Genomic DNA, 26,118 nt, shown 5'->3' on the forward strand with positions numbered 1-26,118 from the left:
ACAGACTTTTTTCTTTCTTTTCCTTTTTTGTAGGTGAGGCCTGCAGTTTAGGCTGGCCTCCGGCTCCTTATGTAGCTGAAGACAATGCTGACATTCCACTCCTCCTGCACCATGACACCCAGTTCATGTGGCACAAGGAAGCAAACCCGGGACTTTGTGAAGGCTAGCAAGCACTGTATCCACAGAGCTACATCCCCATCCCCAAAATGGGTTCTTTCACATTTTAATTTGATTTGTTTGGGGTCTGTGTGTGTGTATGTGTGTGTGATATGCAGTAAGTATGTAGAGTCACACACGCTACATTCATGTAGAGATCAGGGAAGAACATCATGTACTTTCGTCTTACTGGTTTGCGATGGATAGCAGCCCTCACTCGGCAAGGCTGACTGACCAGTGAGATCCCTGGATTCACCTGTCTCCAACCTCCAGTGCTGGAGTCCCAGGCACATGGACTCATGCCCAGCTTTGCTTCCTCCTGAATCAGGGTCTATGTAGCTCTTGCTGACCCGGAACTAACAGAGATCTGCCTGCCTCTGCCTCCCAAGAGCTGGGACTGAAGGTGCATGCTACCATGGCCACACACCTAGCTTTTTATGTGGGTGCTGAGAATTCAAGTTCAGCTCGTCAGGTTTGCAGAACAAGCAAGTTTACCCATGAGGCCACATCCCCACCCCCTCAAAATGGGCTCTTTTTTTTCATATTTATTGATTTCCCGTGTAAAATGTTTTGCCTGCATATACGTATGTATGTGTACCACATGTGTGTCTGGCGCTCATGGAGGTCAGGACATTGAATTCCCTGGAACTGAGGTTACAGATGGCTGTTAGCTTCCATATGGGGGCTGAGAACTGAACCCGGGCCCTCTGGAAGAGCTGCTAGTGCTCTTAGCAAATCAGTCACCTCCAGCCCCTGAAATGTGTTCTTAATAATGACAATGGCACTCCCTCCTCCTCGTTCAGTGTGCCCTGTCCTTCCTAGACCTCACAGACATAAAAATGGCCTTTCCAGCTGGGCGATGATGGCGCACGCCTTTAATCCCAGCACTTGGGAGGCAGAGGCAGGCAGATCTCAGGGAGTTTGAAGCCAGCCTGGTCTATAAAGGGAGTTCTAGGACAGCCAGGACTTCTACACAGAGAAACCCTGTCTCAAAAAAAACAAACCAACCAACCAACCAAACAAACAAAAAAATGACCTTTAACCCCCCTCCAAAAAAAAAGCAGTCCTTCTTTCCTTCCTTCCTTCCTTCCTTCCTTCCTTCCTTCCTTCCTTCCTTCCTTCCTTCCTTCCTCCTCACTTCAGCCTACCTGACAATGCTAAAAGCACAGAGGAGGAAAAGAAATGTCAATAGGAGGCAGTAGAGAGGACGGAAGGGTCCTGAGGGACATCGCAGTATCTCAAGAGCTTGGGCCTGTCTCCTCAGGCTCCAAAAACAAACAAACAACAGCTCTATAGGTTGTCAGTGGACAAGCTCTATGTCACGTCTCATGCTTCCTGGGTATTGTTTGGTCTGACTCTTGGGACAATCGATGCGGGAAGATACCAGTCAGATCACAGATGAAGCAGTAGGATTCAGAGGAGCACAGAGCCGTGGCCAAGCTCACACACAGCCACCACACAACAGAGCTGGCCTTCTGCTGGGTCTGCTTGACTCAGGAGCACACGTTTTTCCTGAAAGGATACCTAGACACAGGGACTCAAACAGTTCAAACACTGTGCCCCTTAGCAACAATCCAGGTGTCTAATTTGACTCCAATCGTAAGCTTCCCACCCATGAAATCTATTTTGTCCCCTTCATTCTAACCAGCCAGATGTCCAACATCTGTCTAGCCATGGACAGGAAACTAAAAAGGCACCAGCAGGCAGAGCCCCTCCCCCAGTCCTGCTCCCCAGCCCTGTACAGAGACATATGGTCACTCATCCCTCTCTGGCCAGACACTGAATCTTAACCACATCACAGAAGCCAGGAAAGCCACGCGTTACATCCAAGTCCTTGCACCTTTGCTACCTTCCTTCTAGGACGATCTTGATGCTTAGGTCCCAGAGTCAGTTTGAAAAGAGCCATTGCACCTAACAGCTTGAGGATTTTGCAAAGCACACCCAGAGAGCTGGACGATGGTTCGTCAGGTAAAGATGCTCGCGGGGGAAGCCTGCTGGCGTGAGCCTGACGCCCAGAGCCCATGTGATGAAAACAGAACTGATTCTAGCTGACCTCTGACCTCCACACATGTACCGTGTGCACGTGCCAGATAAACATTTAAAACCACACCAAGAGGGTACAACGTACCAAGCAGCCCACAGACAGCAGCACATGGAGCAACACAATTGTTACAATGGTAGCCAGGGCGATACGCCGGTTATCCTCGCGAACAGCTGGCCAAAATGTCATTGCCAATACAGACCCGGAGATGCCCAAGGCAATCATGACGAGGACCCAACGGACAGCTCTCTGGGGAATGATCCATAGTACCTGGAAAAGGAGAGAGCATGTGGTTGAGTTGGGGGGTGTCTGTTCCTTCCCAGGACATACGCTCACAAAGCCGCTGAGCCCGTCAGCAGCTGGGCATGCACTGCCATGATGCTTTGTAGAGCATGCTACCAGCATGCAGGGGGATGGTGCTAACCCAGGGCTCCTGACACAGCCAAAGCCCCTGCCTTCCTGGCACCCATTCGTCTTGTTCTTTAAATTCAAAAGGAACCTCCAGGGACAGGGGAGCAGCAGGCTGGAAGTAACGAGGCCCCGTGGGATACTCTGTTGAATTTTCCACCCGACACAGCATCTTTTAGTCTGCTTAGCACGGTACTCACGGCTGTGGGGATATAAATGAAGAGCGAGTAGCCATACACGCACACGATCTCCAGAAACGAATAGGAGACGATGTTCATCACTTTGCTGTTTCTCCACATGAGGAAGCCCCAGAGAGCCAGAGGCACGAGCCAGGCGTAGGCATAGATGACGGTGGCCGCTACGGACACTGCAGATGACAGAACACTCCGTCCCCAAGAAGCCTTAGCAAGAAGTCACACCCTTTTTCTGCGCTGCGTCTGCTGGACCTGGCACAGCACACTACCTGGCTGCTTCGCGCGCCTTCGTTTTCTTTCGACACAGGGTTTCTCTGTACAGTCCTGGCTGTCCCAGAACTCACTCTGTCGACCAGGCTGGCCTTGAACTCTTGAGATCTGCCTGCCTCTGCACCTCAAGTGCTGGGATTAAAGGTGTGTGCCACCACCACTTGGCTGCGTCACACCCTTTTTCTGCTCTGCGTCTGCTGGACCTGGCACAGCACCTAGCACACAGTAGGTGCTTTAGAAATGTTTCTTCGATCTAATGAATCCTAAGCATGTACCTTTGTGGTGGTGACCAGTGTCTCCTGTATGGTTTTATAGGACTTAGTGACTAAAATCTAGTCATTGAAACAACTGAATCATGTAGCTGAAATACTTCAGAGAGCCATTCTAAATGTGTCTAAGTACACTGAGCTTTTTAGATCAAATAAAATCCAACAATTCCCCTGGAAGAACACATTTTCCTCCCTAGCAAAACAAGAGCTGACACTGATTTCTTTAGCAAATGTATTAAAATGCCCTGGGTAGAGACTAACCTGCTCTGCATGCCATCCATCTAGTGATCTGTCTCTAAATTACAGAGTTCCGGCTCAGGCGGGCCGCCACACTAGTTTCTTCCCGCGTAAATAACTCTGCATCGGCAGCAGACGCGCCTGTTAGCAGCTCCTGGGGACTGTCACTGGACGGCCTCCTGGTCTCCTCTCCTCTCCTGAAGAGCGCCAACTCCAGGACTGGAGTGACAATCCTAGAGCATGCTAAGCCAAGGCACCTGCCATGCCAACATGAAAATCAGCAAACAATTCAATTAGCACCTCCTGTAAAAACAGGCCCATGCTAGCAATTTCGGTCAGACTCTGGTGAAAGCATGCCATTGTCCAGAGTCTTTGAGGGCTCCATTGCAGGTTTTTTTTAAAAAATGTATTTATTATGTACACAATATTCTGCCTCTAAGTTTGCCTCCAAGCCAGAAGGGGGCATCAGATCTTATTATAGATGGCTGTGAGCCACCATGAGATTGTTGGGAATTGAACTTAGGACCTCTGGAAGAGCAGTCATTGCTCTTAACCTCTGAGCCTCTCTCCAGCCCCTCCATGGCAGTTTCTTCTCACGTTGGAATACCCTGATTGAGCCACGCGCGGTTTTGCTGACAGAATCCCTTTTCTTTGGGTGGGAAAGGGAAGCAGAAGGAAATTCTACCCTGGCTGTAGCTACTGTTTACTATATAGTGTTTGGACATCAGACCCTGCACTCAGAGCTTTATGAGCAGCAACACGGTGTCTGAGGCAAAGCAGATTCCAAGTCATGGGTTCTAACCTGAGGCAAAGCAACTCCGGGTGGAGAGTTACCAAACATTCCTGTTCAGTTTCCTGTCTGCAAAACAGGACTAAGATTACCTTATGAGGCCATTAGGAAAATCAAACAAGCCAACAGAGGTGAAAACTATTCTGAGCAGGGACTGACCGACAATACAGATCCAGTTAAAAGTTAGATGTGGGGGCTGGAGATGGCTCAGCAATTAATAACACTGGCTGCTCTTCCATAGGACCCAGGTGTGATTCCCAGCACCCACACGATGGCTCACAACCATTTATAATTCCAATCTCAGGGGATTTGATTCCTTCTTCTGACCTCTTAGGGCAACAGGCAAGCAAGTGGTACACAGACATACATACAGGCAAAACACCTGTTTATATAAATACATTTTAAAAATAAATAAACGAGGCTGGCCCTTGTGCTGAATGCCTTTAAACTCAGCACTCAGGAGGCAGAGGCAGGTGGATCTCTGTGAGTTCAAGACCAGTCATGTGAGTTCCAGGACAGTCAGAGCTATACAGAGAGACCCCTATTTTAAAAAATAAATCTATCTATCTATCTATCTATCTATCTATCTATCTAAATAAATAAATAAATAAATAAATTAGGTTTTGAGCCAGGCATAGTGTCTGAGCTTGTAATCCTAGCATTTTGGTGGTAGAGGCAGGAAGATCAAGAGTTTAAGACCACCCTCAGATACACAGTGAACTAGAAGCCAACCTGGGCCGAGTAAAGTCTTGTCTCAAAAGAACAAGGACTGGGAATGAAACTGAGTGGCAAATATGTCAAGACCCTGGGTTCAATTCCCAGCATCACACTACACACAAAGAATTATAATCCAAGTTATTATTAATGATATAAGCACATGATTGTAATCCCAACACTTGGAACTAAGGCTAAGGCAACACAATGATAACTTTATGGCCTGAACTATACAGCAAACTATGTTAAAAATCAAAACTACCAGTGCTGGATAGATAGCTCAGTGGTTAAGTACACTGGCTGCTCTTCCAGAGGACCTGGGTTCAATTCCCGGCACCCACATAGCAGCTCCAGTTCGAGGGTATCTGAAACCTTCACACCAATGCACATAAAATTAAATTTTTAAAACATTTCAATGTTTAAAAAACCAGAACTACCCACTTTATGTTATTAACTAGTATATAGGCATAGTATCTCATATCATATCTATGTCCTTTTAGAGAAGAAAACAGGACCAGAGATGTCAAGCATTTTGATCAAAATGACACAATGAGTTGGTCAGAGAGAATCTAACCTCAGATATGACTCATACTTTTAAAAGAGTTTTAATTACTATTAATGTATACGTGGTGTTTGTGTGTGTGTGTGTGTGTGTGTGTGCATCTGTGTGTGGGGGTGTGCATGGGTGTGTGTGTGTGTGCGTGGGGGTTTGTCCACCAGACACCTTTTCAGGAGTCAGCTCCTCCCTCCACTGTGGTTTCTGGACTCAGGCAAGCGCCTTCCCCAACCAAGTTACCCACAGGCTTACAACACCCACTCTTCACATGAGCTGGGAGAATGGTCATGGAAAGAGCAAGGATCACCTTCCTCCTCTATCAGCCAGCACTTCCTGACACCGGGTACCCAGCTAAAGGGCTAACAGTAAGGATCCTACCAGGCAGGGTAGGCCACTCTTTCCGGTCAGTAGCTTTATATAAACCTGCAGGTGGAGGTTAAACTACTTACAGCAACATAGCCACTGCCTTGCTCTGCCATACCCGAAGGCAATGCCCATGCCTCTTGGGGAACACGACCCAAGTCAAATGAAGACTTTTTTAGTAAATAGGACTATGTCTGATTCTATGCTTACAGGGACAGAAGGGAAGAAAGAAGGATACAGAAGGTAAAAAGGGAGCCAGGCACTGGTGGCACACACCTTTAATCCCAGCACTCGGGAGGCAGAGGCAAGTGGATCTCTGGGTTCTAGGCTAGCCTGGTTTAGAGAGGAAGTTTAAGGACAGCCCGGGATATACAGAGAAAAACTTGTCTCAAAACAAACAAACAAGCAAGGCAAAAAGGGAGAAAAAGAAGGATACATGGACCCTGACTCTCTCTCTCTCTTTCTATCTCTCTTTCTCTGTCTCTCTCTCACACACACACACACACACACACACACATGCATGCACACAATTTACATAAAGGGGAGAAAGAGAAGGAAGAACACATGAATGCGCTCACATAAATACATGCCCTTCTACATAAACACACACAGACACAACAATTATATTTACTGAATTTCTTTCACGCACACCACTATTCTCTACTTACACATCCAAAACTTTCTTCCTCTGAAACAAGGCCTCACTGTGCAGTTCATGTTGTCCTAGAACATGGCTTCTTACAGGAGTGAGCAAGCACACCTGGCTCAACTCTTTATTCTTATGCCAGCCCTACAATGTGAGTATTATCATTTCCACTTGGCCAATGAGGACTCTGAGACTCAGAACATTGCCTCAGAGGCAGAAGTGAGTGAATGGCAGGGCTGGGACCTGTGGCCGGTGTTCTGTTCGGGAATGTGCTCTTAGCCAGGCTGCACACAGTGTCCTAGCAGGGCGTGCGAAGGGAAGGACACCAGGCCTGTATAAAATCTAAAAAGGCCAACCTTCCTCACTTTGGGCTGGATGTCACCTGCAAGTCCCTGTAATCTGGTTTCTTTTCACTGCCAAATAGTGGTTGTCATTGCTTTTAAGATAAGCAGTTTAGTGACCAGCGTCAGTTCAGTGGGCAAACACTGATAGCAAAGCTGAGTACTGAGTTAGGATTCCCTAGATGCCATTAAAGCTGGACGCAACGGTGTGAATCTGTGACCCTAGTACACCTTCAATGAGAAGGGAGACAGAGACAGGGGAATCCTGGAACCTTACAGGCCAGCTAGTCTGGAGCATGCAGCAGCCAACTTCAGCTTAAACAAGGTGGTGAGGACCAACAAACACCCAGGATGACCTCTGACCTTGTGTGTAATGTGGCACATATGCTCACACTCATATATGGGCACATGTTCACACATATACACACACACAAATCAAAAATGAGGAAGAGAAAGAAGAAGGACATTTTAAAGCAAGAGTGTCGTTTACGAGCCCATGCTGGGGTCTCATTCTGTGTGGCCCTCTCCAAGTCTTGACCACTGCAGACTTGTCAGCAAAACTGCCAACATGACAGGCACCCGCTTGGCACAGTTACTGGTTTCCCACGATGCTCTAGATGGCTTATAATTAGTGGCTACAGGCATCTTAGCTAGCTGAGCCTTCAGAACATAAAGAACAATGGCTCTGCTGTTTGTAGCCCCCAGATAACGCAAACGCTGCTACAGTCAAGCTTCATGCACACTGTGTTAGTCATTTAGGATATTTTTAGAATAAACCCGAATCATGCACTATTCATTCTGACAGCCTCCCTAAAAATCATATAGATTTACAACACTGTGACTATATATGTGCCACCAAATAATATACATTTAGGATGGAAGGGTTATATGCAATAGATTTTCTTTTGAGATTTATTTATTAATTATGTATACAGTATTCTCAGTATTCTGTCTGCATGTATGCCTGCAAACCAGAAGAGGGCACCAGATCTTATTACAGATGGTTGTGAGCCACCATGTGGTTGCTGGGAATTGAACTCAGGACCTTTGGAAGAGCAAGCAGTGCTCTTAACCACTGAGCCATCTCTCCAGCCCCCTATGCAATAAATTTTTACCATCGTGGGGAGGACTGTGAGTTATATAGATACGATGTGGAGAATTCTGGGGTAGGAGCTAGATTTGAGAGCAGGGGTGCAGCGCCTTTGACTGGACGCTCTGCTCAGAGGGTAAAAGCTCACAGAGACAGTCCATACCCTAAATGGCTCACACAATACACCTACCTTTCTGGAATTCGGGCACATAATGGTATGTCTTCTCTCCCAGGTGGATTAAGAAGTTGGAAAGGTTTCCACTAATCGCTATGGCAAAGACCAACGTGGCACATATCCAAAAAGGGCCTGCAGAGAAAACAACAAGAAGACACAGAGAGAGGCGATGAGGCACTCGCTGTTAGACGCTTTCAGAATCATCGTTTCTCACCAGCCTCTTCTTCGTCAGACAGGCAAGAGGAAAAGAATTTTGGATATAGTCAACACTCACTTAACGGGAATGTTCACAATCAAAAGGTCAAAACACAACTCAGAAATTAGATGCCTTAAAAGAAGGGTGATCGGAATCCATGGCCAAAACAGAGTCCCCAGCTAGATGAATGAAGATAATAATGTATGTTTCCCGTAGGAAAGGACCATCAGACATGCACAAGTTCTTGTGAAGCCTTCAGAACACAAGAAGCAAAGATTACTTCCTGCACCCAACCATGCAAATTAAGATCAGAGGACACAGGGCTGAACCAGCCAGGGCCTTCTGCATTATAATGAAGAGAAGTGCAAGAAGACTTCAGCCAAATCAGCTTGGGGGCTGGAGATGTGGCTCAGTGGTTAAAAGCACCGACAGCTCTTCTGGAGGACTCAGGTTCGATTCCCAGCACTTACACATTGGCTCACAACTGCCCATAACTCCAGATTGTGGGGACTCTGATGCCCTCTTATGACCCCTACAGGAACCAGGGAAACATGTGGTGCACATGAAGGCAAAACGCTCATACATACATAAGAAAATAAATATATAAATCGTAAGGGAAAAAAGTCTATTCCCTACTTAATCACCTTCGTTGTGTGTGCACATATGCACGTGTTTGTGTGTGTCTGAGACATACAGATACAGAGAGATGTGTGTGCACATATGCACGTGTTTGTGTGTGTCTGAGGCATACAGAGACAGAGAGATAGAGATGGAGAGACACAGTTAAATGCTGTCATTTTTCCTTTCTTTTTCTGACAAACATCTATTTTTTAAGTTTTACACATGTATAGTGTACACTGAACATTCTCACACCCCACCTCCCCCGTCTCCTCACAACAGTAGCTCCCCAGACCCCATCCGTTCCCTACAAATTTTTCTCACATTTGTGCCTTTTTGTTTTGTTTTAAACCAAGTTTAGAAGTTTAACCAGGGCCATCCATATGACCACGTGTTTGGAGCTGTCCTCCTCCCCCCCCCCCTTTTTTTGTTTTTGTTTTTGTTTTTTCAAGACAGGGTTTCTCTGTGTAGTCCTGGCTGTCCTGAAACTCACTGTGTAGACCAGGCTGGCCTCAAATTCACAGAAATCTGCCTGCCTCTGCCTCCCGAGTGCTGGGGTTAAAGTTGTGCACCACCACCACCTGGCTCCTCCTTTCCCTTTCTAATGAAAAGGTAATTCATCAGCCAGGCATAGTCACACAGGCCTGTAATCCCAGCACCCAGGAGGCAAAGGCAGGAGGATTGCTGCAAGTTTGAGGACAACCTGGTCTACACAGTGAGTTCCAAGTCAGACAGACAGCCCACAAGACACTACTGCATACATACAAAATAATAATAATAATAATAATAATAATAATAATAATAATAATAATAATACTTCCAAGTTCAAAAGAGAATACAGGGAAAAAAGCAAGAAGCTTTCTTCCCTCTTATTCCAGCCCAGCACTTATATCCCAAGAGCTCCCAGCAGTTCCTAGAGAATCCTGCCAGAAACAGTCAGCACTATATATAAGTGGTTGTGTGTATACGCGTATGCATGCATGTGCGTGCATATTCCATACAGATGACATAGTCCATACACACATCTGGCTGTGCTCCTTTCCACTTTCACCTTCATCTACCCCGAAGATTCTACCACAGCTCCTCAGAAAAACAGAAAATCCTTACATCGTGTGCTTGAGTTCTTTATTTGTTCTGTTTGGTTTTGGTTTTTTAACCCTGGGTTTCTTTGTGTAGACCAGGCTGCCACCACTGCCCAGCATGCTTGATTTTTTTTAACACCATCCTCTTCCCCTTCTACCTAGAAAAAGTATTAAGGGGTCTGGAGAGATAGCATAGCAGTTAAGAGCACTTGTTGCTCTTGCAGAAGACCTGAGTTCAGTTCCCAGCCCTCCATAGTAGCTCACAACCATCTATGATTCAAGTTCTGGGGGATCCAACACCCTTCTCTGACCTCTGCAGGCACCCGGTATGTATGTGGAGCACACACATGTGGAAAGGCAAAATACTCATACATATAAGAAAATAAAACGGGCTGGAGAGATGGCTCAGAGGTTAAGAGCACTGACTTTCCTTCCAGAGGTCCTGAGTTCAATTCCCAGCAACCACATGGTGGCTCACAAAAATCTACAATGAGATCTGGTGCCCTCTTCTGGCCTGCAGTCATACTTGGAGGCAGCACACTGTATTGTATACATAATAAATAAAATCTTTAAGAAAAGAAAAGAAAACAAATAAATCTTATTTTTTCAAAAAAAAATTAAACAGTGGTGGCGCACGCCTTTAATCCCAGTGCTCAGGAGGCAGAGGCAGGCGGATCTCTGTGAGTTCAAGGCCAGCCTGGTCTACAGAGGGGATTCCAGGACAGTCAGGGCTATACAGAGAAGCCCTGTGTCAAAAAAAAAAAAAAAAAGTTTTTTTTTCTTTTAAGTACAATGGGTCTGACAGCTCAGTCAGTAAGAAACATGCCAGATGAGACTGACAATCTGTGTGGGGTTCCCCAGCACTCATGTGAAAACCACAAACACACCATTTGCTGCAGCCCCAGATTCTGGTGGGAGAAGGGGCAGGAAACAGAAACAGGGTGATCTCTGAGGCTCCCTGAACAGGCAGACTAGCCAAATAGATGAGCTTCAGATTCAGTGAGAAACCTGCCTCAAAAAACAAAGGTAGAGAGTATTCCAGGGAAAACAGCCAGTGTCACCTTAGATTTCCACACGAACACATATATGTATGTACATGTACACATGCCTGCATGTATGCACACACAACACAACACACACACCACTATACACATACCAAAAGTAATTTACTATGCAGAACAAATGGCAAGTTTTAAATTGAGAGATTTAAAATCTTTCATTTTCAATAATATTTGGCAGTATCTTCAGAGCTAATTTCAGACACCTTGAAATATCATAAAATTAATACAATTACTGCATTTGGGGAGAATAACACAGATGGATGAGGGCTTTTCAAAGACAAGTATTGACTCCTGAAGGTAGGAAAGAAAGGGAACCTGGGGAATCGGCGACCCTGAGGAGCCACCAACACCCGCTTTCCGCAAGTCATTTGCTTCCTCACAGAGTGCAGGCGCTGTGCCAGGGTCCAGGCAAACCTCACAGTATTATTTTTAACTCCCTACACCACAAGAGACACAAAAATCAAAGCAAAATCTACAAAATCTCCACCACCAAAAAGCGTGACAAGGGCTGGAGAGATGGCTCAGTGGTTAAGAACATTGGCTGCATTTCCAGAGGCCCCGGGTTTGATTCCCAGCATGCACAAGTGTCTGTAATTTTGGTTCCAGGTGATGTGGTGGTCTGGTCTCCACAGGCACCAGGGGCAGGCATGTGGTGTATAACACACACACAGACCAAACACCCATATACATACAATAAGGTGCTAGTAATAATAATAATAATAATAATAATAATAATAATAATAATAATAATAATAATAAAGTTTTGCTAGGCTGTTCAAACATAAGAACACAAGTGGCCAAATAGTATAGTGTCATATAACTTGAAAGCAAAGAACATAGCATGCTCGCTGCCAGTATTTACTAAATGCACACTACCGCTAGGCCCTGAGCTAGGCACTCAGCACACAGCAATGTGCAGTCAGGGTGTAGTTCCTGCTTGTAGTACGTCAGATACCACAGGGAGATACAGTACAACATCGAACCTTGATCGTCTGCCAGGGACACATCAGAAGGGCAGCAAACCTCGAGACAGGCATGTCCAAGCTGGACCTGAAGAAGAGCAAGAGTCCAGGGAAGAGGTGGAACAGAGTGACATCAGGAAGAGGGACCAGCACGAACAAAGACCAAAATCAAGAGAAGACTGTTCGGGGCTAGAGAGAGTGCTCAGAGGTAAAGAGCAATGGCTACTTTTCCAGAGGTCCTGAGTTCAATTCCCAGCAACCACATGGTGGCTCACAAACCATCTGTAATAAGATCTGGTGTCCTCTTCTGGCCTGCAGGATACCTGTAGGAAGAACCCTATATACATAATAAATAAAAATCTTTAAAAAAAAAAGAGAGAAGACTGCTCAAGGTCAAAGGAACAACCAGAGGCTGGAGACAGACAAGGCCAGATCACAGAGTCCTGCTAGACAGAGGGACTTATCTTGCTGCAAGAGGAAACCTGGTGTGGGAGATACTTATGCAGTCGCCCCTCTGTATACATAGGGGATTGGCTCCTGGATGCTCAAGGACATTTAAATCCTGGCCTGCTCAAGTCCTTTTGTAGAATCAGATACACTGTTTGTGGATCATCTCCACACAGCCTCCCACACACTTCCCTCACCTTCCCATTACCTGTAATACCTAGGGCAGGGCCAGTGCTGTGTAAGGTGGCCATCCTGTACCACTTGGGGGATAGTGACAAAGAATCTGTGTTTATGTCCAACACAGAAGCGGTACTTTCCAAACTCACTCCTGAGCTTTGGCTGGTTGAGGCACAGATGCAGATGCTGTGAACCAGGAGCCCACTGTGCCCATGGACACCTTGCCTGCCGTTCTTTGGCTGTCCCGAGCCCTAAGCTAATAACAGACACTTCAGGCCTAAAAGGTCACTGATACCTACCTACCACTCTGCCAGTTTAACTCAGATGCACACACTCACCCTCAGACAGAAGCAAGAAATCTGCCCTAGCTCTAAGCTGTCTTCTGAGGTATTTTTATACATCTTCTCTACTAATTGCAGGCTTTTAATGAACCTCCAACTGCTTACGAACAAAATCTAAATCCCTCTGGCTGATAGAAAAGACCCATGATGATCAAGGCTCAGTACCCTCTCCAGCTACCTGCTCCAGTGTCATGCAATGTACACTCACTGCCAGGTGCCTTCATTCTGCCTTCTCTCTCCCCCTTCCTCCCAAACCCCAACTCTTACACGGTGGACGTGGGACGAAACCTTAATTTGGGTTACATTTATAACTGAGTGCACATTTTAAACTATTACATATTAATTATAGTTAATATGTTTTAATATATTGTATATGAATTAATAAAATATTGATAATATAATGTTTTATATGATTAATTTTATATTGTGAAATATTTGTAACAGAGAAAAGAGCAAAGAATAATAAAACAAACGTGTACATATACTGCTTTAATAAAAGTATCTTTTTAATAGGGCTGGGGAGATGGCTCAGTAACGTATCTGATGTGAAAGTGTAAGGGTCTGAATTTCATTTCCTACCCTCATATGAAAGGCCACACACAACCATGTACACTTGTAATCCCACTGCTGGGGAGATGGGGCAGGAGGGGGGCTGGGCTTGTGACCAGCCAGTGCTGGGGAGACAGAGATAGGAGGGGAGCTAGGATTGTGACTAGCCTGTGTAGCGAGATATCTGACGTACACTGTGTAAAGATATGTCACTGAATGGGTTTATTAAGAATCTGAACAGCCAATAGCTAGAAAGGATATCCAGGCACAGAGGATGCTGGGAAAAAGAGGGACAGAGACACTATGAGACACAGAGCGAGCAGTATGGGCACTATGTAGATGAGGTAATAAAGCCACGTGGCAGCACAAAGATTAATAGAAACAGGTTAATTTAAATTATAAGAGCTAATTAGAAACAATTAAGTCTTAAGCTACTGACCAAGCTTTCATAATTAATAAGAAATCTCCATGTGCTTGGGAGCTAGCTGGCAGGCAGGACAGAGAAACACTAGCTACAAGCTGGTGCTGGGGAAACAGGGGCAGGAGGGGTACCAGGATTGTGACCAGCCAGTGCTGGGGAGACGGGAGGAGGGGTACCTCAAATAATTAAGGGAAGAGAAATTGAGGAAAACATCCAATGCTGACCTCTGGTCCCACATATTGTGCTCACGGGAGCGTGTACCAACTGTTAGTGATATCAACAACAGCATTCCTATCCCACATCAGCTTCTTCTTCATTCGGCATTATTCTCAGATCTACCCATGCTGATGCTTACAGATCTCACTCTAAGACTACAGAGATCCTGCCTGCCTCAAAGAAAAGAGCGAAGGGCAACTGAGAAGGATTCCCAATGTCGACCGAGTCTTCACACACATCCAGAGTGCCCCGCGTGAGGACACACACGAGGGCAAAGGACAACGTTTGTGAGTTGGTTCCTTCCTTCCACCACTGGGTTTTCACTATCAAAATAAGGACACCAGCCTTGCACAGCAGGTACTTTTACCCATGAGCCACCTTGCCAGCCTGGTTTGGATTGTTACTTTGGATTTACTCACTTAGGGAACACATCTCTGGGCAGCTGTGAGGACATTTCCAGAAAACATTAACTGCAGGAGAAGAGCTGCCCTCAGAACAGGCAGCCCGGCATAGGAGTCCAAGGAAAAAACAGAACTGCCTTCTTGCCTCATCTCCCCTCAAAGACAAAAGGCCATGGTGTGCAGTCCTTTCCTCAGGAGTCCTGGGTGAGCCTCTGTGTTTTCCTCAGATTGCAAGGCAGTCAGGGGCTACACCCATTCCTTAGCCCATCCCTGCTTTAGACTCTCAATGGAGAGCCACTGTCCGTGCCCCTCATCCCCCCACCCCCCATGCACACCCTGGTAGCTGAGAAGGAACTCAGTACATGAGTAACAAAGATGGACCTTGACTGGTTACTTTTCTCTGTTGTGGTAAAACACCATGACCAAGACAACTCATAGAAGGTTCATGTAGGGGCCCGGCGATGGTGGCGCACGCCTTTAATCCCAGCACTCGGGAGGCAGAGGCAGGCGGATCTCTGTGAGTTCGAGACCAGCCTGGTCTACAAGAGCTAGTTCCAGGACAGGCTCTAAAGCCACAGAGAAACCCTGTCTCGAAAAACCAAAAAAAAAAAAAAGAAGGTTCATGTAGGCTTATGGTCCATTGCCATCACAGCAGTGAAGCATAGCAGCAGCAAGCCAAACAGCCGCTAGCTCGCAAGCTGAACCACAAGCAGTAACTGGAGATGGCATGTGGCTTTTGCTTTTGAAATCGTAAGTCCTGCCCCCAGTGACATACTTCCTCCAGCAAGGCCACGCCTCTTAATCCCACCCAAACAGTGCCACGAACTGGGGACCAAATATCCAAATGCCTGAGACCACAAAAACCTACTGCACACTCACCCTACCCCACCAAACCCTCCATGGAGGAGAATCAACAGAACTCGGAAAGGCCCACCTGCCTCAAGCCTACACTAAAGTCACCTGAAGACATAAAGGACAATTAACGCAGCTGCAGCACTCAAGTAAGATGAAATTCCTTCTCCCCCCCCCCTCCAAACTCTCTGCAAACATTGTTACTAAACCTCACAGAGTCAATAAAACATTGTACACCCCACTAACAGTGCAATTCTCTAACCTGCCAGACAACCCCCCACATTTACTGGAACCTAACGGGATGTGGGAGAGAAGCGAGGGCATCGTACATACATACCGTAGAGATCTGGGTTGCTGCGGACATACAGCCTTACAAAGTTCTTCCCAGGAACCGGCAGCAGAGACCCTTTGATTCTGTCAAAGACCTGCAAGGTAACACAGCATTAATTCTGCTGAAGGTTGACTTTCCTTAGGCTTTAATCTATGCACTAAGTTCATCATTTCAGCTTTTCTCATGGCGTTTTTATGTGCAGCGAGCCTTTGTGTTTAGGAAGGCCACTTCCAGTACAGCGGCTCTCACACGATGGCTGTTCTGTCCCAGAAGAAACAAGTCCCCGGTATGGAAATAAAGAGTGAAGCCAGTTCACCAACCTGGTAAGTGTCCACATCAAAGAATGTCTGATAGTATTCAAATGTCCAGAAAGGAGAGCTTTTCTTCTGGCCGGCAAGCAACTGTCAGAGGGGAAGGGAAACATGGTTAACTCCAAGTAGACTTCCCGATTTATTTTTCTTTTAAGTATTTACACATATATTTATATATTTCATATATGTTTATATTTCATATATATGCATATATTTTATATATTGTCTGCATATATGTCTGCACATCAAAAGAGGGCATTGGATCCCATGTGACTTAGGGTTTCAATTGCTGTGAAGAGACACCATAACCATGGCAACTCTTTTTTTTTTTTAAAGATTTATTTCATATGTATACAGTACTCTGCCTGCATGTATGCCTGCAGGCCAGAAGAGGGCACCAGATCTCATTACAGACAGTTATGAGCCACCATGTGGTCGCTGAGGATTGAACTGAGGACCTCTGGAAGAGCAGTCAGTGCTCTCAACCACTGAGTCATCATCTCTCCAGCCCCCATGGCAACTCTTATAAAGGAAAGCATTTAACTGAAGTGGCTTACAGTTTCAAAGATTTAGTCCATTATCATCATGGCAGGACACGGTGGTGCACAGACAGATACAGTGCTGGAGAAGAAGCTAAGAGCTCTGTCTGCATCCTGAGCTGCAGGCAACAGGAAGTAAACTGTCTCTCTGGGTGTGGCTTGAGCATATGAGACCCCAAAGCCCACCTCCACAGTGACACATTTCCTCCAATAAGACCATACTTTCTAACAGCGCTATTCTTTGTCAGCATGCTCTTAATTAAATAATGACTATCATCCTCAAGCAGAGGTAATTATCCCTGCCCAAACACTTGACACTCCAGGAAGGAAGAGGCATTCTGATAATTGAAAGAATTGGACATTAGTCACCTAGGAAGTCATTCTATAAATGAGAACAAAGGGTAACGGTTATTCTCTTCCCTTTTGGCTTCAGTTTTTTCTTTTTGTTTATGTTTGCTTGTTTGTTTTTTTTTTTTTGACAGAGTCTTGCTATGTAGCTCAGGCTGGCCTTAGATTTAGATTCTCCTGCCTATACCTCCTTATTGACTAGGAGTGCTGGGGTTGCAATATGCCCATCATACCCATCCATGAAATGATTAATTACTTATGTCATTTAATATTTGATTTAAAAAGTAACCTCTTAATAAATTATGGGGCCAGGCATGGTGGTATGTGCCTGTAATTCTGAAACAAAGAAGACAGAGGCAGGAGGATGAGAAGTTTAAGGCCAGCTTCAGTACACAATGGGTTCAAAGCCAGCTTGAGTTACTTACACAAGACACTGTCTCAAAACAACAGTTTTTTATATTTATTCATTTCTTTTGTGCAGGAAGGGTGCATGGAGGTCAGAGGACAACTTTGTGGAGTTGTTTCTCTCCTTTCCTTCCAGCTTTACACGGGTTAGAGATCACACTTAGGCTACCTGGTTTGTGCAGGAGACACCTTACCCATGGAGCCATCCTGGCAGTCCTGGGGCAAAAAAAAAAAAAAAAAAAAATGGATTAAAAAAAAAAAATGAGAACCTTAATCCCAGCAGTTGGGAAGCAGAGGCAGGTACATCTCTGAGTCTGAGGTCAGCCTGGTCTACAAAAAAGTTCTAGGACAGCCAGGGCTATGCAGAGAAACCCTGTCACATGCACAAAAAAAAAAAAAAAAAAAAAAAAAAAAAAAAAAAACAAAAAAAAAAACCCAAGAAACAAAAAAAAACTCAAAATAATAGTAATAGTAATAATAATAATGATGATGATGAGAGCCTAATTAATTAAAAGGTGACAATGTGAACACCTTAAGATTGCTCTCAGAGGGGCTGGAGAGATGGCTCAGCGGTAAGAGCATTGCCTGCTCTTCCAAAGGTCCTGAGTTCAATTCCCAGCAACCACATGGTGGCTCACAACCATCTGAAATGAGATCTGATGCCCTCTTCTGGCCTGCAGGCAGACACACAAGACAGAATATTGTATACATAATAAATAAATAAGTAAATAAATAAATAAATATTTAAAAAAAAAAAAAGATTCCTCTCAGAGGCCTAAATTGTCTGGACTATGGCTCCACTTCTGACCCTGCTCTGTAGCCCTCATTAAGCTGGCCTTGAACTCTCAATCATCCTGCCTCATCCTCTATAGCGCCTTGATTTCAGGTACACACAACCATGCAGGCTTCCCTGAGCTTCATTACACGGCTGTAGTAAACAACAGCATTTTAGCTGTAGCACACACACAATCACGTGTTGTGCCACAAGCACGGCTGCATATCTACACGGAGTTTCTGTCCTTTCTCAGAGAACACACGACAGTTAAAATCTTCCCTCCAAATGAGATGTAAGCCCTTGCTCCTGGCCACTCTCCCAGTGGGGCAGCCTGCGGCTTACTTCTCCAACCCCAGTTCTTGGCAGTCTCCTGGATGTCTTTCCGTTGACAGACTCACATTCCCTTCACTGCAGGGCTAGTCAGTGTCTGATGTCCATCCTACTAGTGACAAAGGACCCACGTGGCTGGTGATGGTGCCCAAGAGCTGCACGGTGAAGCCAACGCTACATACTAAGCAAGTGTCCCTCTCAAGAGTTGTGGGCATAATTCAACGTGTAGAATACTGAAGAACTACTATTCCCCTCACACACTCCAACTGTGCCCGTGGTCACAAAGACCCACCCGATGTAAACACCAGAGAGACATGGACCGAGGCCTCTACGTCTCTCTGCAGCCCTCTGCTCTCTCCTTCACCTACACAAGTCCTGCCGAGTCGGCTCCCACTGCTGCTGGTCAAGACCATTTTGCTTGGTTCTCTCAAGTCTTCCGCACTCTAGTCTGTCTTCCTCCAACGTCTATTTAAGGCCACCAATTCTAAATTATCTTTAAACTCATCTAGATAGATGGTTTGAATCGTCCGCTGGCTCCTGATGATTTTCAGAATGTATGAGAACAAACTAAACTCACTAGGTCCTGGCCTGTCTGCAGCCTCACCTCCAGCCTTCGTGACCCTTCGCTCCAAGGCAGAAGACGAGACTGTTCCAGTCCTCACCATGCTCTTTCACGCCTCTGTGTCTTTACCAAGACCCTTCCCTTTGCATCCATCCCCCTCGCCACCTTCCCTCTTCCAGTAGGCTTAGCCAGGTGCCTCTGACCCCAGGAAGCCTTCCTGAACCTCCCCTCTGCTCCCCTGACCCACACGCCACACACAAGTGCTTCCCACAGGTGATGGCCTGTTGACCTGTCTGTTTCCCCCACAAAGTGATGTCACGGGTCATATACCTCTGGGTCACCACCCTCTGGCACTGTGCCAGGCACACATAAAGCAATGAGCAAACGCATGAACTCTGAGAAAGGTAAAAGGAACAAAACTGAACGTAAGTTCAAACCTCAGTCTCGTCGGAGTCGTTGTTCCCCAGCAGCTCATCGTCCTCTTCTCTTCCGGAGCCTCCTCGGGATCTGGGGTGGGGTTTGGAAGTCTCATCAGGGTCGTCGATGTTTATTGTGGTAGCATCTGGATTTGCTGCTAGCAAGGTGGCTCCATCACCAAATTCTGAAACCAAGCAAAGCACAGAGGCCTGGAGACCCTTTCATACTTGCAGCCAGGTGCTTTCCACCCCCAAGCCCAGCCCTGGTGCTGGGGGTAAAGCTCAGGGTAGAACGCACGTCTAGCATGCCTAGGGACCCGGCTTCCGGCCCTCATGCTTCTTTATTATCTCAGTTCTACTGTGAACCTTATCTATGACAAGCAGAAGAGGCTTTGAAAACAAGATCAGCACTAGGGAGGCTGAAGCTGGAGGGTTTCATTCAAGATCCACCCGAGCATACAACACGGTGAAGAAGGGGAACAGGGAGCATTATCTAAAGTCTTTAGTAGGGTACCGGATCCATCTGAACATCTCTGATTCAAGTAAGTCCTATATAATCACCATAGAAACCATGAGGACCAACAACAAAGTGGAAATAATAGAATAGAAATCACTCAGCTTATAGCTGGGTATGGGTGCATAGCTTTAATCTCAGTACTTGGCGGGGGGCAGAGGCAGGCAGGTCTCTGTGAGTGCAAGGCCAGCCAGAGCTACATAGTGAGTTCCTGGACAGCCAGGACTTTTACACAGAGAAACCCTGTCTTGAAAAACAAAACAAATCACTCTGGTCTATCACACAAAGACAAGCACTAGAAGATCCTGGTTAGTTTCCCTTCTTTGCACAGCAAGGTTCTCGCCAGTGATAGTTGCTCTCTCACACAGCGAACACTTACCGCAGTCAACAGGGTCCCAGGTCCTGCTCTTCGGTGTGCTAATACCTAACAAACAACTCTATTACATGTTTTGTCTACAGGCGATTATATGGAAACAGCGACTTTTCGTTTTTGTTTTATCAAGACAGGGTTTCTCTGTGTAGCTCTGGCTGTCCTGGAGCTCACTCTGTAGACCAGGCTGATCTCAAACTCAGAGATCCACCTGCCTCTGCCTTCTGAGTGCTGGGATTAAAGGCATGTGCCGCGACCTGGCTAACAATGACTTTTTGTATTATAATAGTTTTTAAAGTATACAAGAAATGACAGTGTAGACAAAGCTTTTGGGGGAGACTATGGGGAAAAAAAACACTATGACTTTATAGATATGAAGATGCCATGGTGAAATATGCTAACCTGAAAAATAACCTGTAAACAAAGGAACAAGAGAGGAAGGAAACTAAGAGAATATGAGAATTTGGTGGCAACAGTCTTAAGATGACCACTAATCAGTACAACCACTAGGTCATCTTTGTGTATTTGTGTGTGTGTGTGGTGTGTAATCATCTGTGCATGCATGTGTGTGTGTGGTGTGTAATCATTTGTGCATGCATGTATGTATGTATATGTTTGGGGGCCTAAAGCTGACATCAGGCATCTTCTTACATCTTTCTCTACTTTATTTATCAAGGCAGACACTCTTTTTTTTCTGAGATAGGGTTTCTCTGTGTAGCTTTGGGGCCAGCTTTGGAACTCTCTCTGTAGCAGGCTGGCCTTGAACTCACAGAGATCTGCCTGTCTCTGCCTCCCAAGTGCTGGGATTAAAGGCATGCACCACCAATGTCTGGCAAAGCAGGCACTCTTACTAAACCCAAAGTTTGTCAATTTGGGTATCTTAGGGTCTCTATTGCTGTCAAGAGACACCATGACCACTGCAAGTTTTATAAAGGAAAACATTTAACTGAGGCTAGCTTATAGTTTCACAGGTTCAGTCTATTATCATCATAGCTGAAAACACGGCAGCATGCAGGGAGACATGGTGCTGGAGAAGGAGCTGAGAGTTCTGCATCTTGATCTGCATGCAACAGGAAATGAACTGTCTGCAATACTGGGTGTAGCCTGAGCATATACAAGACCTCAAAGCCCACCCCCACAGTGACACACCTCCTCCAACAAGGCCACACCTACTCCAACAAGACTAATGGCGCCTTCTAATAGCGCCACTCCCTAGAGGTCAAGCATTCAAACACACGAGTCCATGGGGACATACCTACTCAAACCACTGCATCAGGTTAGTCCAGCTAGCTGGTTTGCCTGAGGGAATCCTGTCTCTGCCTCATTAGTGCAGGGATTCTAGGCAGCCACCACACCTGCCCACTTTCTTCACGGGGCTCTCATACTTGCCTGGCATCTGAGCCATCTTGCCAGCCCTAGGCATGCTTTTTAAAAAGCTCTTGAATTATTCTGCTAAACTGTGTCCAGAAGAACCTTCCTCATTAACTTCCACCAGCAGTGATGGAGACTTCTCTGAACAACCCAACACTTTGATTAGCTGTACTGAATGAAGTTCAGAACAGTACTAAAATTTCTTCATTTTCCTTTGAGACAAGATCTCACTACATAACCCAGGCTGGTCTCAAACCTGAGATCCTCTTGCCTCTGCCTCCTGAGTGCTGAGATTACAGGCAGGTGCTACCACACCTAGCTTACCCAAGAAGCACCAGTGGTCATCGGCATAATGTGCTCTGTAACTCATAGGGCCCAGCAGGGGGATGAAATTCTTAGCTCAGCTAGCTCTTAGTGCCCACTGCTCCGTGAATACTTCATGCAGAAAATCAAAACAGCACGTTTAAGAGGCAGGCTACTACCAGGCAGGCAGTGGTGCACGCCTTTAATTCCAGCACTCAGGAGGTGGAGGCAGGTGGATCTCTGTGAGTTCAAGGCCAGCCTGGTCTATAAAGCGGGTGCAGACAAGAAGTGTGTGCCCACTGGAAGGACAGCAGATGGTACCATCTGGAGTGTGAGCTGTGTATTCCTGCACGGTGACCCGCACACTCTCTGGAATGTGAGCTGTGTATTCCTGCACGGTGACCCGCACACTCTCTGGAGTGTAAACTGTGTATTCCTGCCACAATAACCCACAGACACTCCCCTGAGCTAGGTACTTTCGTCAACCTCAGCCCCTCAGGCGAGGCTGGGATGGTGAGGCTTCTGACAGTAATGCTTTCTGTCTGCCTCTATACTCTGGCCTATCAGAAGTTCCTTTGCTTCCATCTTTTCCTAGTACAGTGACTTCTGCCAGAAGGCTCCTGAACTCCACCCTATCCTCTCAGAAAAGCCTTCCATGCTATCCTCAGTACCACACGCTCTTTCCTGAAGCCGGAGTCCTTAACATCCATTTTTATAGCTTCATCTTAAGCATTGCTGGCCTCCTCTCAAGTCACCTCAGGCTAACAACCTCCACTGCCCAGTCTATGATCTGGAACACAGGCCAACTTTAAGCCCTCTAAAGAGAGAAAAAAAAAAAAAACCTTAAAACAACCTTCCTCCATCCCCAGAGGCTTTGCAAACACCATTCACAACACCTGCACTTCCTTGCACTGGACTTCTAGATAGCATGGCCAACAAAGGGCTCTTCAGCGAAGCGAGAGCTGAAGAAGGCAAGGAGGAGCAGAGTGAACTCTCTGGAAGATGACTTCCAACAGAAAACAGCACAATGGCCCTCAGCGGGGACTCCATTAGGTCAGAAGCTCAGTGTGGCAGGGGAAGAGCGGAGGAGGACATGAGCTAAGAGAGGAGAATGAAAAGATCAGAAGCAGTGAGTGGAGTCTGGTTTTCTAAGCTTCCGCTCCGGTGAGATGGGAAGCAAGGAGCCCGAGAAGGCAGGACTGTAATTTAGAAACACAATGACAAAGACGACCGTGTACCTTGAGGCTGATGGGATGAAGAGGGGGTGAGAAACAGCTGGAACAGCCAGATACTTGATTTACTTTTATTTATGTTTGTGTGTGTGTTTGGGTGAGTGTATGCCACCTGTGTGCGGCTGTCTCTGGAGGACAAAAGGGGGCATCAGATCCCCCGGAATTGGATTTATAGGCAGTTGGGAGCCACTTGATGTGGTTGGGTGCTGGGAACCTATCTCAGGTCCTCTGAAAGAGCAGCAAGTGCTCTCACGGGTGTCAAATACAAGGTAGAGATTTATGGGTATGACAGTGTTTGCCAAACATCAAGTCTTCCTCAGACAGTGGAGAGTCTGTGATGTCACCCTGCCTGGGTTCAAGTCCTGGCTGTCTGGTTTATTAACTGTATGACTCTTAGGCAGACAGTTGGATTTTTCTTTGCCTCAGTTTCCTTACTAAAAAAAAAAAAAACCAAGAAGAGTGATTACTTTATAAACTCGACATAAGAAGGATTACATAAGTTGTCACTCGTAAAGTATTTACAACAGTGTCCGTATAGCGAGTGCTTAGAAAACACAAGGCAACCGCCATGCCCAGGTCATGATGCCTGTTGCCAATCAGAATTCTGTGAGAAAAATGAGCAGCTGGGGCGGTCAAACTAGAACAACCTGGATGTGGCCAAGAGCTTCTTACCACGATGTTTGAAATAAAACCCTTTAAAGTATGTGTCAATAATAAAATCCACTGCCATGGCAGCGGAAACCGTGGCTGTAGGACAAAGGTGGGCACCCACTGCCATACCTTCAAACTGTAAGTCATCGGCGGCTGCCATTCAGCCAGAGGCTCTTTCCCACGGATGAGGAAGAGAAGTTCCAGAGGTCTAAAACAAAGAAATACATAAGCTTAGGAAAACGGGATAATTCTACAGAAAGAAATCACAGTAAAAAGGAACTTCTATAGCCAGCTGCAGCGGCTGGCACAAACCTTTACCCTAGCACTCGGAGACAGAGGCAGGCAGAGTTCTATGCGCTTAAGTCCAGCCTGCTCTACACAGTGAGTTCCTATCTTAAAAATTAAAACTGTATGCACACACTTTTTTATCTTGTGTGGTGATGGGAATCAGTTCTCTCCTTCCGCCACGTGAGTCTCCGAATGGGACTCTGACCGTGCTTGGGGACAATCGCCTTGACCTACTGAGCAATCTCCCCTGCCACAAATGCCTTCCCTTGCATATTTCCAGGGAGGACTGGGAGTTTATTTAAGGATTACATCTAAACATCAGATATTATTAAAACTGCTATAAAGGAACTGAAGGCTGGAGTTGTAGCTCATTTGAGAGAGAGCTTGCCTAGCAGGCTGGAAGTCCTGGGTTCAATACCCAGGACCTGCAAAATCTGGTGTATGCCTATAATCCATGCAGCTAGGGGGTGGAGGAAGGTGAATCGGGAAGTTTAAGGTTATCTAAGCTACTTGGTGAGGCCAGTAAGGGTTACAAAAGGCCCCATATCAACACAAAACAGACTGGCTGCAAGGGTCACTCACTGGGTAAATGTTAAGGGACCAGGCAAAGCCTGGAAACGGAAGCAAGTGGAAGGGGAACTAGGATTTGGAAGTAGTGATGGGGAAGGCACTCCAATGCAGCCAGTTATAGATGCTAGGGTCAGACAGACCTGGGTTTGAGTCCCGATTCTGTTGTTTCTCTGCTGTGTGTGCGCTCCTCGAGGTCTCAGCTTCCTCATCTGTAAAATGGGTTCATGATGGTATCTAGACCATGCAGTAAGATAGTGAGTGTAAGGTTTTGTGCGCATAGGGTGCTTAGCATAGAGCCAGGCAATTAGTAGGCTGAGTGTTGGCTGGCGACCCTGAAGCCAGGGACCCGGGGGATGTACAGGCCGGCTTGGGGAGGGGAATGCTGAGCAGTAAGTGGCCCGGGCAGGCAGGAGGTTTCCCTAACTGGCCCAGAAGCCCCGACGGCCTCACCTCGCAGGGAGAGGGTCCAGCTGTCCAGGGTTTGTTGGGGCCAGGGATGCTCAGCACTAAGGGCCTTCCAGCCGGTTCCCGGAAGCCGGAGATCCGGGGGAGGGAAGGGGATTTCTCCGCCTCCTCCGGGCAGAGCACCGCCCCCTCTCTTAAAGCAAGCGCGGCCCTGGAAGACTTCCGAGCTGTGAAGCTCTACGAGCCGGCCCCGCCCATCTGAAGGACTTAAAGAGACAGACACAAAGTAGGGGAATTAGGAGTTCGGGAGTGTTTTACTCCCTATTTATACCTTTTTCTTATGCAAATATAAAATAAAGCAATGAAAAATAATTGAGAAAAGAAAAAATAGATCACTAATTCCAGGTTTCTCTGGAAATTTTAAGCAGCGAGAAAGGGTCCAAGCAGTCTGACTTCTGAATAAAAGGAGTCCTCCTGATCTCTGTGAGCTTGGGGGATGGCTACGGATGGCCTCCTTCAGCTGTGCCACCCAAGTGTCTGACAGCCACCTCGAAAACAGCAGGGCTTAGCAACATTGGAGTGGTCAGGCAAGCAACCTTGTGGCCGGTCTCCTGCCTGGACCTGGTTAATGTCTACAAGCTGCTCCGGACTTCAGGGACCACCTCCTCCACATAGAGGAAGCTACCTCCTCCTCCTGCTGATGCTCTATTAATGCCCTGGGCTTCCCTCTGCCCTAGCAATGCTCGCCTGAATTGCTACTGTTTGCTCATCTTTGCCAGCCTGTGAACACTTTGAGAACAGAGACCTGGAATAATTCTATTCTC

The 26,118-nt window shown here is 46.4% G+C and overlaps 1 protein-coding gene across 3 annotated transcripts in view; it reads right to left on the reverse strand.

The window, feature by feature from the left end:
• The window catches only part of Yipf1 (Yip1 domain family member 1), a 33,506-nt gene extending 8,028 nt beyond the window's left edge, over positions 1–25,478 (reverse strand). Inside the window, exons 1-9 of one of the 3 annotated variants that reach the window (XM_038334765.1) lie at positions 25,340–25,478; positions 25,030–25,123; positions 24,161–24,239; positions 19,612–19,775; positions 16,225–16,305; positions 15,911–15,998; positions 8,266–8,382; positions 2,806–2,972; positions 2,285–2,467 (exon numbers count right to left, since the gene is read on the reverse strand). In XM_038334765.1, coding sequence (XP_038190693.1) covers positions 2,285–2,467; positions 2,806–2,972; positions 8,266–8,382; positions 15,911–15,998; positions 16,225–16,305; positions 19,612–19,775; positions 24,161–24,191 — 831 coding nt within the window. In that variant the 5' untranslated portion in view covers positions 24,192–24,239; positions 25,030–25,123; positions 25,340–25,478. The remainder of the gene's footprint in view (positions 1–2,284; positions 2,468–2,805; positions 2,973–8,265; positions 8,383–15,910; positions 15,999–16,224; positions 16,306–19,611; positions 19,776–24,160; positions 24,240–25,029; positions 25,124–25,339) is intronic. The other 2 variants (XM_038334764.1, XM_038334763.1) reach the window with 2 other exon arrangements.
• Positions 25,479–26,118: the final 640 nt, after the last annotated feature.

The sequence above is a fragment of the Arvicola amphibius genome, chromosome 6 (assembly GCF_903992535.2).
Source record: "Arvicola amphibius chromosome 6, mArvAmp1.2, whole genome shotgun sequence".
Lineage (NCBI taxonomy): Eukaryota > Metazoa > Chordata > Mammalia > Rodentia > Cricetidae > Arvicola > Arvicola amphibius.